Source organism: Gymnodraco acuticeps, unplaced genomic scaffold (assembly GCF_902827175.1).
Source record: "Gymnodraco acuticeps unplaced genomic scaffold, fGymAcu1.1, whole genome shotgun sequence".
NCBI lineage: Eukaryota > Metazoa > Chordata > Actinopteri > Perciformes > Bathydraconidae > Gymnodraco > Gymnodraco acuticeps.
The window spans coordinates 287,769-305,686 of NW_022990667.1; the positions used below are offsets into that span (position 1 = coordinate 287,769).

Genomic DNA, 17,918 nt, shown 5'->3' on the forward strand with positions numbered 1-17,918 from the left:
CTTGTCCTGGAAATGTGGGATGATTTGTTAAGAATGGAAGGAAGTTGATCCTCCGGATTACAATACCACCTCTGCATCCTCCACAGATGAACAATCCAGCATTACATAGCTCTCCAAAGATCCACTATTGTCAGCCTGCAGGACAGCGTCACAGGATGTGATGCTATTGATAAAAATGTTGATGATGACTTTGTGAATGAGATAACATCACGCAGCGATGACCAAGGCGTCCCCCTGATGTCCGGGTATTCCTCCTGCCGAGCGCAGCTGAGAAAATCCCACACACACCTGGAGGAGACATAAAATGACTTGTGTCAACACAGCTGAGTCTCTGTCACTCTCCTCCTCTTCCTCTTCCCTCTTCAAGGTGTGTGTGTCCCACGTCCTCCTCACTGTGGAGTCCAGTAATAGAGAGGGTCCCCGCCACGTCCACAAGCAACCACATCCTGAGTGTTACACACAGACAGGAAGTGCTTCAGGGGAAAAACAAGGTGGGTGAAGCACTGACACACACACGTTATGATTTACTCAAGTAGAGCAAGTTAGGTTTCCATTGAGAAAAACTATTCAAATTCAATACGTGGGCCATTCTACCGAATTGGACCAAAGTCAGGTTGGAAATGTTTTGAAATGTTGTACTTTTTTTTCCCAAAACTTTGTCCATATATATTTTGTACCATATCTAAATTACACATATCTAGTAAAAGAACCGTACATTTTTATATCGTATTTTCAGACTGTATTGGAATGTTCTTCCTCCAAAAATGGTCACTACCGAAACATAGTACATACACTGTAGTAAAAAAGTATTATAACCCGTTAAGATTGTTTTACCTTCCCTTCTCTAAATAGTATTTTAACAAATATTTCTTGAGGGTTTTCACAGTTAAATTAATAAAAGTGCATTTTTAATCAAATTTCAAAGTTCAATTTATACAATTCATAAAAATCATAATGCAAACTTTCTTTGTAAAATGCATAATACTGATCATATTGATTCCAGAGTGGATGATTGTTGAAATTGAACATACATTAAACCAATCAGTATCATATCATTTTAGTTGATGACTCAATATACTTAATTTTTTACAAAACATCCAGTGTTTCGGTAGTGACCACAGTATGTTGTTCTCAAGGTTGTATCATATTCCCTCAACCTTATTGCTTAATCTTAACTCATAACATTCCTTATGTTGAAGTGTGAATGTTTGAAGCTACTGACCCAGAATCAGCACTTTAGTAACAGGCTGAAATAGAGGGGTATTTGGCTAGAATGCATGATCTGTTTGGTATTTTGACCAAAACACTTCATAGACATGTTTTTATATATCTGAGACCTATAATATATGCCTAACAATAGTATAATAAGAGACCTTTAAAGTAACACACTGATTTTTCGACTTTAAAACACATTTATTTCAAAATGGTGGGATTAACCTGTTTACCATTCCATTTTGTCACAACCGAAACGATCATGTCACGTATAGTGACTGTTTCGGTGGTGACGATTCTAGCTAACATTGAGCATAACTAAAGAATGCTAGCAAGTACATGGCTAGCATACACGTTTTTGAAGAGGTTTACGCACATAAAAACCTAATACTTTGCATAAAACCCCGAAAAAGTTTACTTAATTGAAGATAATGTGTTCGGTAGTGAAAATTCTTAAGGTCACAGTCACACGCCGATTTTCAGATTTTGGAACCGATATCAAAAGTATGGGATATAGCTACTGGCCATTCATGAGGGACAGGGATGCAGTGACACTGCCTAGTCAAAAGTGCAGGGGTGTGGCTAAAAACCAGGCTCAGCCATTGGACTAAAACCATGACATGACATGAAAACTGGGGACATTATTTTTTGAGTATAAGTGTTATTTACAGAACATGAAATGTAGATGTCAGGGTTGGGGTCAGCTACTTCCCAATAGAAAGTACCCTATAAATGATGTTTTTGTATATATTAAGCTTATCACTATATCATTTAATGCCTTGTGTTTAAATAGACCATAACATATTCTTAGTAAATATCTATGTCTGAATACTTCATTGTTTTGTTAAATAGTTTTCTTGTTGTGGGACCGCACTTTGTACAAACTCGGTAGAATGCCCCATAGTAGATTCAATGTAGATATTTGGTGCAAAGACGTTGGATCATACTCTAGGTTACAATTTAATTAAACTGGCCCTATTCTGCTGATGTTCAGGTGTATATCAGTATGTAGTAGTGTCTCTACTTTAAAGAGTCCTCTCCTGCTGATGTTCAGGTGTATATCAGTATGTAGTGTCTCTACTTTAAAGAGTCCTCTCCTGCTGATGTTCAGGTGTATATCAGTATGTAGTGTCTCTACTTTAAAGAGTCCTCTCCTGCTGATGTTCAGGTGTATATCAGTATGTAGTGTCTCTACTTTAAAGAGTCCTCTCCTGCTGATGTTCAGGTGTATATCAGTATGTAGTGTCTCTACTTTAAAGAGTCCTCTCCTGCTGATGTTCAGGTGTATATCAGTATGTAGTGTCTCTACTTTAAAGAGTCCTCTCCTGCTGATGTTCAGGTGTATATCAGTATGTAGTGTCTCTACTTTAAAGAGTCCTCTCCTGTTGATGTTCAGGTGTATATCAGTATGTAGTGTCTCTACTTTAAAGAGTCCTCTCCTGCTGATGTTCAGGTGTATATCAGTATGTAGTGTCTCTACTTTAAAGAGTCCTCTCCTGCTGATGTTCAGGTGTATATCAGTATGTAGTGTCTCTACTTTAAAGAGTCCTCTCCTGCTGATGTTCAGGTGTATATCAGTATGTAGTGTCTCTATTTTAAAGAGTCCTCTCCTGCTGATGTTCAGGTGTATATCAGTATGTAGTGTCTCTACTTTAAAGAGTCCTCTCCTGCTGATGTTCAGATGTATATCAGTATGTAGTGTCTCTACTTTAAAGAGTCCTCTCCTGCTGATGTTCAGGTGTATATCAGTATGTAGTGTCTCTACTTTAAAGAGTCCTCTCCTGCTGATGTTCAGGTGTATATCAGTATGTAGTGTCTCTACTTTAAAGAGTCCTCTCCTGCTGATGTTCAGGTGTATATCAGTATGTAGTGTCTCTACTTTAAAGAGTCCTCTCCTGCTGATGTTCAGGTGTATATCAGTATGTAGTGTCTCTATTTTAAAGAGTCCTCTCCTGCTGATGTTCAGGTGTATATCAGTATGTAGTGTCTCTACTTTAAAGAGTCCTCTCCTGCTGATGTTCAGGTGTATATCAGTATGTAGTGTCTCTACTTTAAAGAGTCCTCTCCTGCTGATGTTCAGGTGTATATCAGTATGTAGTGTCTCTACTTTAAAGAGTCCTCTCCTGCTGATGTTCAGGTGTATATCAGTATGTAGTGTCTCTATTTTAAAGAGTCCTCTCCTGCTACTACTGGGACATGTCTCCATGCTTTAATGTTCAAAAAGCTGCAGGACCTCTTTTCACCCTCTGTCTGAAACCAGAGCACAGGAGAGCTCTGATTGGTTAGCTGGCCAGCTCTGTTGTGATTGGTCAACCGCTGAGAGATGTCCCGCTCCTTAGCCTATCACATACAATGTGTTTGAGCACTAGCCAATAGAGGTGCGAACGTTACATAGTGATGTCACTCTGGAGGATTTAACCCTTCACAGACCATTTAAGTGCACACAAATATGACGTATTCCGTAGACAAAAAAACTAAAGAAAATCATCGGATAATAACAGAATACAAATTAAGAAATTAACTAAATATAGCTTTTTCACTCACTGTATCATATCTGATCTTACTCACTTCTCCCCCACACACACACACACACACACACACACACACACACACAGTCAGACACACACCTTTATTAGTACTTATCAACAGCCTGCATGTCGTGCTGCCCACTGACCTGGAAGTGGGTAGGAGGTCTGGCTCAGAAACCCCTATTGTCCGCTCATGGAAAACATGATTCCTGCCATTAGGGGCAGAGGTAATGAGCCTTAAATGTGTGTGTGTGTGTGTGTGTGTGTGTGTGTGTGTGTGTGGTGTGTGTGTGTGTGGTGTGTGTGTGTGTGTGTGGTGTGTGTGTGTGTGTGGTGTGGTGTGTGGTGTGTGTGTGTGTGTGTGTGTGTGTGTGGTGTGGTGTGTGTGTGTGTGTGTGTGTGTGTGTGTGTGTGGTGTGTGTGTGTGTGTGTGTGTGTGTGGGTGTGGGTGTGGGTGTGTTGGGTGTGTGTGTGTGTGTGTGCGTGCGTGTGTGTGTGGTGTATTACTAAGTGCGGATGTTTTTGCTCTCCTCAGACGGTGGGGGTCCTGACTGTGGCAGAGGCCTCTGTGTCTGGAGGGTATCGCTGCGTCGCCTTCAACGCTGCCGGAGCAGATCAGCTCCTCATCCACTTCTACGTCACAGGTGAGGAGAGTACAGGAGAGGTTCTAGTGAGCATCTTATTTCAAAAGCAACAGATCGCAAAAGTCAATAGAGGAGTCACACCACACTTTCAAAAGCAACTGTCACAAAACCCAATTTCCTGGGTTAGTTAAATATTATAATTATGATTCTGACCTTGTGTGATTGTAATGCCTCTGCTTTATTGTCTTCACCAATAAATCTCAACTCAAAGGTGCTCAATTAGTAACGTAAACATCTGACACTTGCTTCAGATTAGACATTATTAAATGATGTAGGGTATCTGGCATTGTGAGTTCCTCATGTGAAAATGTGAAGTACCAGATCCAAGTACTCAAAAATGAAACTGATGAAGTCACACGGTCATTATTGTAGGTTTAAACTTGGCAGAACAAAGTAGCCTACGTGCATTGGATACACACTGCCGTTGTGTGTGTGATGTGAGGTTAGATTTGTTACTAGGCGTACAGGTAAAGGTTTTTTGTGTATTTGTGTCAGTGCTAAGGCTGAGCTGTGAGTGTGTGAGCACGAGTGAAACAGGAACCTGGGGCTCTTATCGTTCCACTTCCCCGTGCAGCGCACTTCCTTGGACTGGCAGGTCCGCTTTATTTCGGGAGGCCTTGGGGTGTTCGGGAAAGATAAACACTATCTGCCATCAGGAAACTCTCGAGCCGTTTCCACGGGAAGTTTCAAATGGCTAAAGTAAATAAAAAGCATTTTCACTGTATTCCACTATCTGCTTTTACCCACAATAGCCATTCAACTTTGTCGTCAAGGGTTACAGAAATGGAGGTTGGAGCTCTCCTGATTTCAGACAGGATCAAATGTGGAGAAACTGAGAGGTGTTTTTAAAATATCGTGTTCATGGTTCTTCTTCTTCCAAATCTTTCTCCTCAGATGTCCCAGGAGGCTTCAGTGTGAGTCAGAGGGAGGAGCCTAGAGAGGGCGGAGACCTCCATCTCACCTGTTCAGCCAATAAGTACCTGCATGGTGCGTTATCATGGCAACGGGTGAATGACACAGGGCACGCCCAATCACGCAGCCCCGCCCCGCAGCAGCAGCAGCTCACATCCGGGGAGTTCTCCAATTCACTGGTCCTGTTACTAAGCAACCTAACAGCCACAGACTCAGGAGCCTACAGATGCTCCACCCACCACCTGGTCACCGGGCAGAACACACACCTGGACACACAGGTGGAGGTCACAAGTGAGTGCTGATCCTCTTCATCTCCCTCCTCCTCTTCATCTCCCTCCTCAACGTGTGGAGTCAATATAAGGCTTTTTTAGAGACATTTCCTTTAAATGAAAAGTATGGAAACATAGAAGGGCCATCATCATTTGACTATTATAAGCAAGTGAATATCTAACTAACATTTAACCAATACTAAATATATAATGTTGACATTTAAATACCACTCAACTACAATGTATTCTAAACATCCGTCTAATTTAACTTGAGCTTCAGACTATATTTGAATGCTATTAATTGAATGCTAATGAACTTTTAAGCAGAGCTATACACTTCACTATAGGCACAACTATTTAGTTACATACATCTCAAATAATTTAACTTCTCTTTGCTTCCATAGAAATCGTGTTATGCATGAATTGATGGACTGACTTATTCAGAGATCCCAGAGCTGAACAAGGGCCCCCAAATTAGATTATTTGTTGATATAAATCAATTATTAAGGCCTTCAAAAACGTTTTTCTTGATGTCTGATTACCGAATTGTAATCAAATTTAGGTTGTGATCTCTCGCTGTTTTAAACCCACACCCCCATATTTTCTGTGCACATACAAACAAACAAACAAACTCTCACAGGGCCTCGCTGCTTGGGAATTGGGTCCCCTCAGCTTCCTGGGGCCCCACCCTGCCTTTGCTCTTGCGCTCCAGCTCAGCACTTCTTTCACATGGGAATGAGCCCTTGCCTGGAGGAAGAGCACACAATGGCACTTCCCACAATGCCACATTTACAGGCCCCCACACAGGGCCGGAGCAACAATCAGCCAATCAGACACTGTCAGGCCGCAGCCCCCGCGGACAATCATCAATTGTTGTCCAGGAGGAAGATCGGGGAAACAACAATCAGTCGCCTTGGTTAAGTGACTTTTCTTCATGTCTTTTACTGCTGTTCTCCACACAATCAGGGTCCAACACGTCAACTTCCTCCCGCGGGACCCCCACAAAGGAATTACTAGAGAGACAGGGTGACCACAAAGATGCTAGGGAGCAAAGAGAGAGAATGGTGGAAAATTAAAGCATGGGATCATCTGGATACACCAAAGGAAACTGAAACCTGCATTGTGTGCACTCATGACTGTTCACATGATGAAATACTACATTGTTGTTACAAATGGGTTTGTATCGCGGGGTATTTCAGGGTGAGTAAGGGGCCCAAGAGGACTCAGCTGACTCACAGGTTGAAACCAAGGCCACACACATCTAGAACAAATGTGTCACTACCACTGCCATTTATTGTCTAAAAGTGGCACGGGTCCAGAAAACAGTGGGAAAAAATAGCTCTGCTTTTACGTCACCACAGATCTGTTGAAGTCTATAAATAACTACAACTGTTATCAGCTATGGCAGGTTTAAAGTATGAAAAATAAAGTAGACAAAATGCAGAATTATACTACTATTATATGCAGGAATGTGTTAACTGGTGTGAGTAGATCAAATGTATTGTCTTTTAAGATGATTAGATATTTTAATGTCATCATTCAAATCTACAAATTAGCTTACATGAGTTTATTAAGTTACATTTACATAATACCCTTTAGAAATGTGTAGAATAAAAGTGGCATAAATGGAAAATATTCAAGTAAAGTACAGAATTTAGTACTTGAGTTAATGTTCTTAGTAACATTAGACCCCTGTTTATGAGTCACGATTTAAACAAACACACAAATATTGACGGTGTGTGTTTTTCCTTTCAGTTTTGGAGCCTCCAGTGCTGCTTGATAATCTGACAGATTGCACAGTGAATGTCAGCAGCTCCGTCTTCCTCAGCTGTCCGTCTGCAGGCGTCCCCCCCCCCACCGTCACATGGTACAAGGACGAACAAGCTCTCTCTCAGGGATCAGGTATTACAAATGCACCATAAACATGTCAACTGTAGTAATCATCTGGTGTCTAACAAGTGTGTACCACCGCTTCAGGTATTGTGATATCCCCAGACGATGGGACCCTCAACATTGATCGAATCACAGCGGAGGACCAGGGTCTGTATACGTGCCAGGCCACCAATGAGAGGGGGTCTGCAGAGAGCTCTGCCTATATATGGGTTAATGGTAAGCATCTGTCAACCAGCAGCCAATCAAAGGCATCCCGGCCTTTGATGGCTGTGTTTGACTTCTTCTCACAGATAGGACACTTCCATATATGGATATTGTCTGAATGTCCATTGTTCCCAGCTTCTGTGAACAGATGTATAGCCTGGATGTGTACACACATTCAAAATATCACTTTATTTAGGTGTGTTGTGTCATTCTCTATTAATGGGAGAGGATATTTCTGTTCTTGAGAATATTGATCAAAGAACACACTCCTTTGTTGAGTTATCTTCTACACATGTACACACACAGAGACACACAGACAGAGACACACACACACACACACACACACACACACACACACACACACACACACACACAGAGAGAGACACACAGACAGAGACACACAGACACACACACACGCACGGCGGGTTGTGGTGGAATAGCATTGTTTGAGCACCATTATGTGTGGAGTAGTGGAGAGGTTTTAGTCGTGTGGTGGTGTGTGTGTTGTGTGGCTGTGTGTGTGTGTGTGTGTGTGTGGGTGTGTGTGATTGTGTGTGTGTGTGTGTGTGTAGTGTGTGTGTGTGTGTGTGTGTGTGTGTGTGTGTGTGGTGTGTGTGTGTGTGTGTGTGTGTGTGTGTGTGTGTGTGTGTGTGGTGTGTGTGTGTGTGTGTGTGTGTGTGGTGTGTGTGTGTGTGTGTGTGTGTGTGTGTGTGTGTGTGCTGTGTGGTGTGTTGTGTGTGTGTGTGTGTGTTGTGTGTGTGTGTGTGTGTGTGTGCTGTGTGTGTGGTGTGTGTTGTGTGTGTGTGTGTGGTGTGTGTGTGTGTGTGTGTGTGTGCGTGTGTGTGTGTGTGTGTGTGTGTGTGTGTGTTGTGTGTGTGTGTGTGTGTGTGTGTGTGTGTGTGTGTGTGTGTGTGTGTGTGTTCTGATCAGGAAGGAAGGAAGCTGTCTCCCGGTTTTATTTCCTCCAGAAGGGCCCAGCCTAAATCTCAGAGAGTCTTGGTTTTCTAATGGGTTGAGCATTTCATACTTCTTCACATAAGAAAATCAAATCAAGTTTTATTTATATAGCACATTTATAAACGATTTTTGGTGGAGCCAAAGTGCTGTACATATAATAAAAATAGCCTACAGTAGAGACACTTTACAGCAAATACAACAGCACAGATAGTTCAGAATATCAGTATGAGAAAAACGGCACCTTCTGTCCTTAGACCCTCTGTCCTTAGACCCTCTGTCCTTAGACCCTCACATCGTACAAGGAAAAACTTCCAGAGAGAAAACCCACAGTTTAAAGGGGACATGGGAGAAACCTCAGGGAGAGCAACAGAAGAGGGATCCCTCTCCCAGGACGGACAGACGTGCAATAGATGCTGTGTGTAAATCGAAGAGATAATACATTTTACAGCATATAGACCGAATGTTAGGAAATGCATGTGTCTGTAATAAGAAGATGAATCCACGAGGATGTCAGCTACAGTCCTGTGGAAGCCATCAGGGAAGCAGCATGACGAGACCCAAGGCAGGACCGCAGAGACAGGTTCAGCCACGACCCAAAGCGTCCACGACTTAATCCAGAACTCGGGATAGAGGATCCAGGACACAGGACTACAGCAAGAGGATCAGCCTCGACTCCGGATCCCGGTGTAGATATAGATACAAAACAAGAAAAAAGATTTGGCTGGGTTAATCGGAACAAGAGAATACACAGACACAGACAGAGAGGGAAAAGGTCATTGGATAAAAGTTATTCTTGATAACCCTCTAGAAAGATCTCATGAACTTCCCCACTCAATCTATCAAGACCCGAGCAGTTCTATTAGAAGTCCAAGGTAAAGGCACAGGCCGGCACATATCGCTCATGGAATCCCTCACCATATGAACTCTGACCCCTCAAGTGTACAAGTGAAGAGACACCATGTGTCAGCTCCTTTTAGAATAGAATTTCTTCTCTTCTCAGAGAAACAATAATAATTGGTATTTAATAAGGGGGATGGATGTTAATGCAATATGGATTGATCGTGAAAACACACCGGTTTGAAAGTACAATGACTGATTGCAATTCTCACCAAATAATCGTATTTATCTGTCTTTGATTTTCTCCATTTCACAATAAACTGAGATGAATGTATAATAGAAGTTTAGTTTTATCAAGATTACATTGTTCAAAGTCCTATGCAGGCCTGCTTTTGTGTATTAAGTTCACGTAATAAAACTCAAAAAGTAAATCTATTCAAGCACTGACGTGTTTGTGATTCTAGGTGCCTCTGAAGCCTCCTTCCTGGAGATCCCAGCTCTGACCTGTACCTGTGTGGTGGCCACTCTGCTCTGGCTGTTTCTGACCCTCGTCATACGCAAACTGAAACAGGTGAGAGGAAACTAGATGAAGCTCATTTCTGGGTATTATATGTACTTGTGTGAGTATTGTTATCTTTCTTTGAGTTGAGAGTGGTCTCAGAATCACAAAATGCTACTAGTATTATCCATAATAATGATGATAATGATAAAGGATGGATGGGTGGACATTAGTTGTATGTTATTGTATATTTTGACATTTATTCTCCACCTGCCAGGCCTTCTTTGTTCCTTCCTTGGCTAACACACATCAATACATCCTTGAAAAAACACTTAAAATGTGTTTGAAGTCTCTTACAAATCTACACGTTTGGAATTGTATACTCTAGTATGGCTTTTTCAGTTTTACAACATACGTTACCCTGTTCTTTCTCCATAGCCCAACAGCTCAAACACCAAACCAGAGTTCCTGTCAATCATTCTGGACAGAGGAGACGGACCAATGGAGGAGCCGTGTGAGAGACTGCAGTACGACCCCAGCCAATGGGAGTTCCCTCGAGAGCGGCTCAAATTAGGTAAACTCATTTAATTTATAGCAAACAAACAAAAATGTTTTTCTAACAGCAAGTGTCTTTGGGAGTATAATGCTGTTACGATGTGAGGGAGGGAAGTTATTTAAGATCACACCACAGATAGAAGGACTTTCTCAGAGGTCTTATCGGTTATTATTGGGAGTGATTCCATTAATCAGACTTGTGTTGTCTGCGCTGAGCTTATCACCTCCAGTAAACTGTGTTGACTCGAACTAATCAGCTCACAGGGTGGGATCCAGCTAGATGGACTGTTGATGAAGTCTTCTCTTATCAGCATCTCACGTCCAGGGTGGATAGTAATTAATAAAGTAGCTCAATTAGACTCCAAAACCCTCCCTTCCCCCCCCCCCCCCCCCGTCAGCCCCCTAACAGTCTCTCCTCTCTCAGGGAAGCCTCTGGGCCGCGGGGCCTTCGGGAAGGTGGTGCAGGCGGCTGCCTTCGGGATAGAAAACACCACCAGCTGCACCACTGTGGCTGTGAAGATGCTCAAAGGTACAGGCAGTAGGACATTCACTCAGGCACTACTGTATGTTCATGTAATGCTTCTATACACTTCGACTGTACTTCCTAAAAAGGGAAATAATGCACTTTTTAGATAAAGATTTTGCATTGAGATCAACTATAACATAATGCAGCTTTATCATTGAACCAGTGGACTTACTGTTAAAGGTACAAAAAGGTTGAATTATCCAATATATTACACAGTTGAAAAAGAAAATCCTGACATAAATCAGTGTATATTTTCTACAAAAGTAATCGAATAATGTCACATAATAAACAATATATGTTATAATATACTACATGTTATGTATTGTAGTTAAACCGTGAACATTATTGCTTTATATTCTCATGTTAATTGAAATATTTTACTTATCGCACATTCTTACCTGAACTTATTACAGTTAGCTACATATTTGTATTCTATTTAAAAGTATATATTTGTTTAACTACTTTAACTATATTTTGCGGATAATACTCCTGTTCTTTTATGGACTTTTTCTTACTTTTTGACATTATTGTATTGGTACTTTTCTAGTAAGGAATCTGAGTCCCTTATTTACCTAAGAAAGTACCCAAACATTTCTGCCACTCTTTTCTACCTTTTGTCCACCAGAGGGCGCTACAGCCAGCGAACACAAGGCTCTGATGACTGAACTGAAGATCCTCAATCACATTGGACATCATCTGAATGTAGTCAACCTCCTGGGAGCATGCACCAGGCCCGAAGGTGTGTGTGTGTGTGTGTGTGTGTGTGTGTGTGTGTGTGTGTGTGTGTGTGTGTGTTTGTGTGTGTGTGTGTGTGTGTGTGTGTGTGTGTGTGTGTGTGTGTGTGTGTGTGTGTGTGTGTGTGTGTGTGTGTGTGTGTGTGTGTGTGTGTGTGGTGTGTGTGTGTGTGTGTGTGTGTGTGTGTGTGTGTGTGTGTGTGTGTGTGTGTGTCTTTCCCATGCATATGTGTGTGAGTGTGTGCGTGTCTGTCTTTCCCATGCATATGTATGTGTGTGTGTGTGTGTGTGTGTTCCCGTGTGTGTGTGTTCCCATGCATGTGTGTGGGTTCCATGCAAGTGTGTGTGTGTGTTCCCTTTGCACGTGTGTTTTAAATGAGCCTATTGATATAAGTTAATTTCAGTGCATGTATAGGTGAACTATGTATGCAATAATATGTGTTTTTCTGTGTGTGCAGGGCCACTGATGGTCATTGTCGAGTACTGTTGCTATGGAAATCTGTCTACCTTCCTGAAGGGCAAGAGAGAAGTGTTTGTGCACGACCGTGTGAGTCTACAGACAGAGAGATGGTGTCATGATAGCAGTGTTCACACACACAGGACCACCATGTCGTGCAGAGAGAGATCACACATGCCTCTGCACACCACACTTCTCCTTGCAGTGCAAATGGCCCCTTTGCACACTTACAAAATGATCAATTTAAAAGCACTTCTGCAATCGGTTTGAGGTTCTAAAATGTTATCAGGTCTCAAGCAGGACGCGCACTTCCTTAATTTCTTCACAGGTTTAGACACAAATACCAACGGGGCCTCAGGGGTCATTTTCACAAAGCATGTTTATGAAATGCTCTGCACAAAGGACAAAAAACATCCCACAAATCATTCTGTTGCAATGTTGACTCTTATCTCATAGTATATCTGATAAACACTAACTGATTTCTTCTCATCTGGTGGATTAAAGGATGGAGAGCCAGATTTTGTCAGCAGTGTGTTTGATGACAATACAGAGGATCACCTAGGTAAGACAGGAGCTTTATTAACATGTTCTTATGAGTGTGCATGAAAAAACAGCTTGATTAAATCCCTGTCCCTTCCCCTTTCCTCTAGACACCAAATCTGGCTCCAACTCTCCTTTATTCCTGGAGGATCTGATCTCCTTCAGCTTCCAGGTGGTGCGGGGGATGGAGTTCCTCGCCTCTCGCAAGGTTTGATACCCGACGTCTGTGTTTGTGGATGCTGTACACATGCGTATTCCTTTATATCACATGTTGTCCTCTCTGTGTTTCTGCTGCAGTGTATCCACAGAGACCTGGCAGCCAGAAACATTTTGCTTTCTGACAATAAAGTGGTGAAGATCTGTGACTTCGGCCTGGCCAGAGACATCTACAAAGACCCCGACTACGTCCGCAAGGGAGATGTGAGTACATGTGAGCAATGTGGCTCCAAAAGCTACACTCAAAATTTTACATAACCATTTAACCATAAAACGTCATAAGATACTCGAGGAAAACTCACAATTATACGCAACTTCTTCGGGGGTTAATGCATATTACATTTTACACGCTTACTGGTTATAGTATTTCACATTTTAGAATTCATAATTACTGTAATTTCATTAGCAATTCTTAGTCAAAACAACTCTTTTTTTAGTAGTACATTCACAAAACAAACTGCCATTGCCTCCACATTAATAACACATTCTGACCACAGGCCTCTTTAAAAATATCTCTGTAAATTACGTTTTTAGTTATTCTTGTGGCTGAAACAGGACTACTGTTATTAAATGGCCATACCTGACATATTAAACCACATTGCAAGTGTATTTTTAATCAAACTCAGAGGAATTAACCTCCTGTCATGAATGTGTTGCGAAATATTAGGCAACAAACATCTTTGATCTGTGGCCTCACAACGTTTCAACCAGCCAGACTTTTCAAAGTCACGCTCTCTTTTGTAACTCCTGTGATTGTCTGACAGGCCCGCCTCCCTCTGAAATGGATGTCTCCAGAAGCCATCTTTGACAAGGTGTTCACCACGCAGAGTGACGTGTGGTCCTTCGGCATCCTGCTGTGGGAGATCTTCTCTCTGGGTAACAGATCTCTCAACATCGTTTTGCTCTAAACAAACACAAGCTGTATGTACTGAAACTACCTCACCGGATATAGTTTACTTTAATAAAAAGCTACTGTGCACATTTTTTTTAATGAATATAGTACACAATGTTTATATTTGTCTGTCTGTGTCAGTAGATTGGTGTATTAGAGTATTCTAATGTATTCTGTATGTTTTATAGTGTGTAGATACTCTTCTGAATATCTGAATATGTGTGTGATTGTGCAACAGGAGGTTCTCCGTACCCTGGTCTTCAGATAGATGAAGAGTTCTGCCACAGACTGAAGGGGGGAACAAGGATGCGAGCGCCTGAATACAGCACACCTGAGATGTGGGTCCATAGGATTTCAACACTGTTATATGTTAGGGAGGGACGTAATGAGTTCAAGTACAATAAGTAGGGAGGTGGTACATTGGGGGTCCAAGGGAGCATGGTTTAAAGCAGGGGTGTCCAAACCACGGCCCGGGGGCCAAATGTAACCCGTGGGCCATTTTGAATCGGCCCCAAGCAAATTCAAAAAGTAAAATGGAATATGGCCCACAAATGCAAATAGTGCTTTTATTATATTGTACTTCTTAAATATACATGTAAACATATATTACACAGTAGTATTCATGTGTTAATAAGCCCACTTTTCAAATTAATTCAGTCAATTCAAGTTGAAAACATTTTCTAACATATCTTAGTTGATAAGATAAAAGCCCAATGACTTATTTATATAACAGCAGGGCCGCCCCTCCCTACAGGCCGATCACGCAGACTGCGTGGGGCCTCACCTCGCGGAGGGTGCCTCAGCTTGCGGAGGGTGCTTCATTTTGCGGAGGGAGCCTCATCTGAAGCGCAAATGTGGTGCACCTACAGTGTAAGCGCCACAGTTTCGCCGCTGCGAGGCTCCACTAGCAAGTTTGGACACACCTGATTTAAAGCTTTATGTCGTGGCTCATAATGTGACCCAGGCAGTTTGTGTAAAATGTTAACACCCCACCTGTGTGTTTGTGTGTGTGTGCAGCTACAGCACAATGCTGGCCTGTTGGGAGGCCGGACCCTCAGACCGACCCACCTTCACTAACCTGGTGGAGACCCTGGGAGACCTGCTGCAAGCCCGCGTTCAGCAGGTCAGGCTTTCTTCTTTTGATCTAGCTTCTTCAGGCTTATGATGTATCTCTTAGCCAACCAATAACATTGATAAATTTACAAAAAGACATACAAATTCCCCAAAATAATCTGATTTGATTCGTCTCTTTTACAGGAAGGGAAGGATTACATTCCTCTGGGGTCTTTTACGGCTGGAGATACTGGTCGCAGCGTGACATGCAAAGAAAACCCGCTTGCAGTCACAAACCTGAGGTAAGGACTCCTTAGAGAGGAAATAAAAACATTACACTATCTGATATTTGTCTGAGCTACAAATGAAGATGTCAAATGTACACGTAAACAAGTATGGTGGAGAAGTACTGTGGTGGTGTAATGAATATGAGAAAAGGCAGAATGAACAAGATGGATGTGAAAGAGTTGAGAGCTGTGAAAGGTAACTGAAACTCAATTCAGAAACAACAGGAAACAGGTTGAGAAAGAAGAAAAAATGCAATGTTTTGAATCCAAATCTTTTCCTCCAGTTACATGAGGGGTATGGCCACACTTCAGACATTTGAGGAACTTCCCTGCGTGGAGCCAGACAGCCTGAATGTAAGAAAACGTATTCACTTCTGCTTGAATATACACACAAAAGAAACAGTAACTCTCTGACAATTTGCATGTTTGCAATCTGTGCTTCAGGATGAGCAGAGTGACAGCGGCATGGTCCTGCCGTCCGAAGAGCTGAAGCACGTGACGTGGAATAAATGCACCAAGAGCGAGAAATTGAGCAGGTAATCTGTGTAATCTGTAATCTCTCAGTGACTCGCCATTTAACGTTATGTCGTCTGTCACAAGAACACACAGTGAGGTTGCAAACAATCAAAAAATATACTTGTGATGTGAAGAAAACAGTTAAAGGGGACCTATCATGCAAAATGCACTTTGTGATGTCTTTTATACATAACTATGTGTCCCCGGTGCGTCGGGGAACTCACGCAGCGTCAGAATATAAAACCCTCTCTCTTTTCCTCCGTACCCAAATCTTTTAAAAACAGGTGTCCAACGAGCGGATACAGATTTGCTGCCGATCTGACGTCAAATCGGCCGCGGACCCACAAAGAGTTGCTATCAGAAACAATGCCTGACGTGTTTTGGACGTAATCTCGTCTTTGTTTACATTAGCAAGCCTCGCTAACACTCAGAGCTAACCTGTACTGGAGAGCACATGTGTTTTAAAAAGCAGGAAATAAAAAAAGGAACTCACCTTGTGATAAACCCGCAAGAGAAAAAGCATTTGAGCTCCATACTGTTTCAGAAATAATCCTTGATGTGGTTTAGAACAGGATGGCGTTTTATCACAGCAGAATTTAACTTAATCTCCGGTAGAATTCTGATCAGGCATTAGCTCCGCCTCCTCTTTTATTTTTTTTCAAGCTAAGGACCCAAAATCCTTGTTTCTCTAACAGGGCTGCAAAAGAGGGGTTTGAGCAGAATGAGGCATGGCTACAACGGGGGATCTGTTTGGTATTTTAAGCAAAAAACTTCACAGACATGTTTTGTATAGGTATGGCCCTACAATATATGTTTCCAATTCAGCATGATAGGTCCACTTTAAGATATGATGATTCTATGAAGACAAAACTAGTTTTTATTATCTTAAAATGTATTAAAGGCTGATAAAAGGTATAGTATGTCGAAAAATGTTTAAAGATACTTAGTGTAGTATATCGAATACATTTTAAAAACAACATAGTATAGTATGTCTTATTTCTACATGGTATCCTATGTCTATAAAATGTCATAGTATAGAATGTCGCAACATTTGAAAGACAACATAGTATGATAACAAGTCTCTTTTGTATGTTTATAGGCTTTTTTCTTTCACTAAGTGCCGGGACCACCAGATGCCTTTCTTCTGCGATGACATCAGCGGTCTCCGTAGCGACGAGCCGTCCATCCTGCCGTCTGATTGGGCGTCTGACGAGGGCAGCTCCCCTCCTCCAGACTACAACTCTGCTTTTCTGTACCCCTCCCTCTAGCATTTGTTCTTAGAAAACTTAACGGGTGTATAATAATTTGTATTAACCTAGAATTTAATCTTCTCTTTTTGCATACTCTACCTCGTTATAGTATTTGCATGTCCTCCTTTATCTCCGTCCAAGATAATTTCTCTTGATCGAACACCCTTTCTAATATTACCAAGTATTACCTTGCCACACATAAACCCCTTCTAAGAGCAGCTTAGTATTACCTGATAGTACTTATAACATACAATTATGAAGAATGTATGTACTGACCAACAAGTACACAGAGTATTGTATTGGTACCTTATGTACTTAGCTTTGTGAAGAGGAACATGCTGTATTCAATAATGGTTCCTCCTACATAGCTGCTATATGCTGGAAAATATGTGTAATCCACTGAGTATGTGTAACATAAGATGTATGAAGATAGTGTTGTGTCTGTTTCAATGAACTTGTTTTAAATATAGATTTCATTTATATTATTAAAAACTGTTATGTAGCTTATTGCAAAAATAATACAAGACCCTATGTATCAGTTTCTGTATTAAAATACTGCTGTTCACACATATTGTAAAATGTGATGGTGATTGTTTTAGTTGTTTGTGTGGGGGAGAAGTGTGTCACTCATTAACTGGAGTGTGTTCTGATGTGGAAGATACTGGGTGTTTCTCAAAGTCGAGGACGCTTCCTTGGTAGGACATGTCCCTCCGAGTAAGGTCCTTCAGAAGCGAGGCAAGAATCCTTCCACTCAGAAAATGAAGAATTGTGGAGCAGGCTAACAGTTGTGCAGGTGTGCGTCATATGCAATGCCCCGTCTTAAAACGGAGCGTGATTTCCGCCAAAGATTTGGGAAATTGGTCCGTGCGCAAAGCATTGTGGGGATTTTAAGACCGCGGAGGATACACATGTGCAGCCTCGACATTTCCCGCAACGA

At 41.8% G+C, this 17,918-nt stretch overlaps 1 protein-coding gene across 1 annotated transcript in view; it reads left to right on the plus strand.

The window, feature by feature from the left end:
* Nucleotides 1-17,560, plus strand: part of flt1 (fms related receptor tyrosine kinase 1) — a 34,901-nt gene extending 17,341 nt beyond the window's left edge. Inside the window, exons 11-30 of the mRNA XM_034229654.1 lie at nucleotides 368-491; nucleotides 4,276-4,384; nucleotides 5,279-5,587; nucleotides 7,321-7,467; nucleotides 7,543-7,674; nucleotides 9,921-10,027; nucleotides 10,394-10,529; nucleotides 10,935-11,039; nucleotides 11,662-11,775; nucleotides 12,229-12,317; nucleotides 12,732-12,789; nucleotides 12,878-12,975; nucleotides 13,065-13,187; nucleotides 13,748-13,859; nucleotides 14,114-14,213; nucleotides 14,893-14,998; nucleotides 15,133-15,230; nucleotides 15,500-15,569; nucleotides 15,660-15,751; nucleotides 16,831-17,560. Of these exons, the coding sequence (XP_034085545.1) occupies nucleotides 368-491; nucleotides 4,276-4,384; nucleotides 5,279-5,587; nucleotides 7,321-7,467; nucleotides 7,543-7,674; nucleotides 9,921-10,027; nucleotides 10,394-10,529; nucleotides 10,935-11,039; nucleotides 11,662-11,775; nucleotides 12,229-12,317; nucleotides 12,732-12,789; nucleotides 12,878-12,975; nucleotides 13,065-13,187; nucleotides 13,748-13,859; nucleotides 14,114-14,213; nucleotides 14,893-14,998; nucleotides 15,133-15,230; nucleotides 15,500-15,569; nucleotides 15,660-15,751; nucleotides 16,831-16,999 (2,398 nt within the window). The 3' untranslated portion in view covers nucleotides 17,000-17,560. The remainder of the gene's footprint in view (nucleotides 1-367; nucleotides 492-4,275; nucleotides 4,385-5,278; nucleotides 5,588-7,320; nucleotides 7,468-7,542; nucleotides 7,675-9,920; nucleotides 10,028-10,393; nucleotides 10,530-10,934; nucleotides 11,040-11,661; nucleotides 11,776-12,228; nucleotides 12,318-12,731; nucleotides 12,790-12,877; nucleotides 12,976-13,064; nucleotides 13,188-13,747; nucleotides 13,860-14,113; nucleotides 14,214-14,892; nucleotides 14,999-15,132; nucleotides 15,231-15,499; nucleotides 15,570-15,659; nucleotides 15,752-16,830) is intronic.
* The last annotated feature ends 358 nt before the right edge of the window (nucleotides 17,561-17,918 follow it).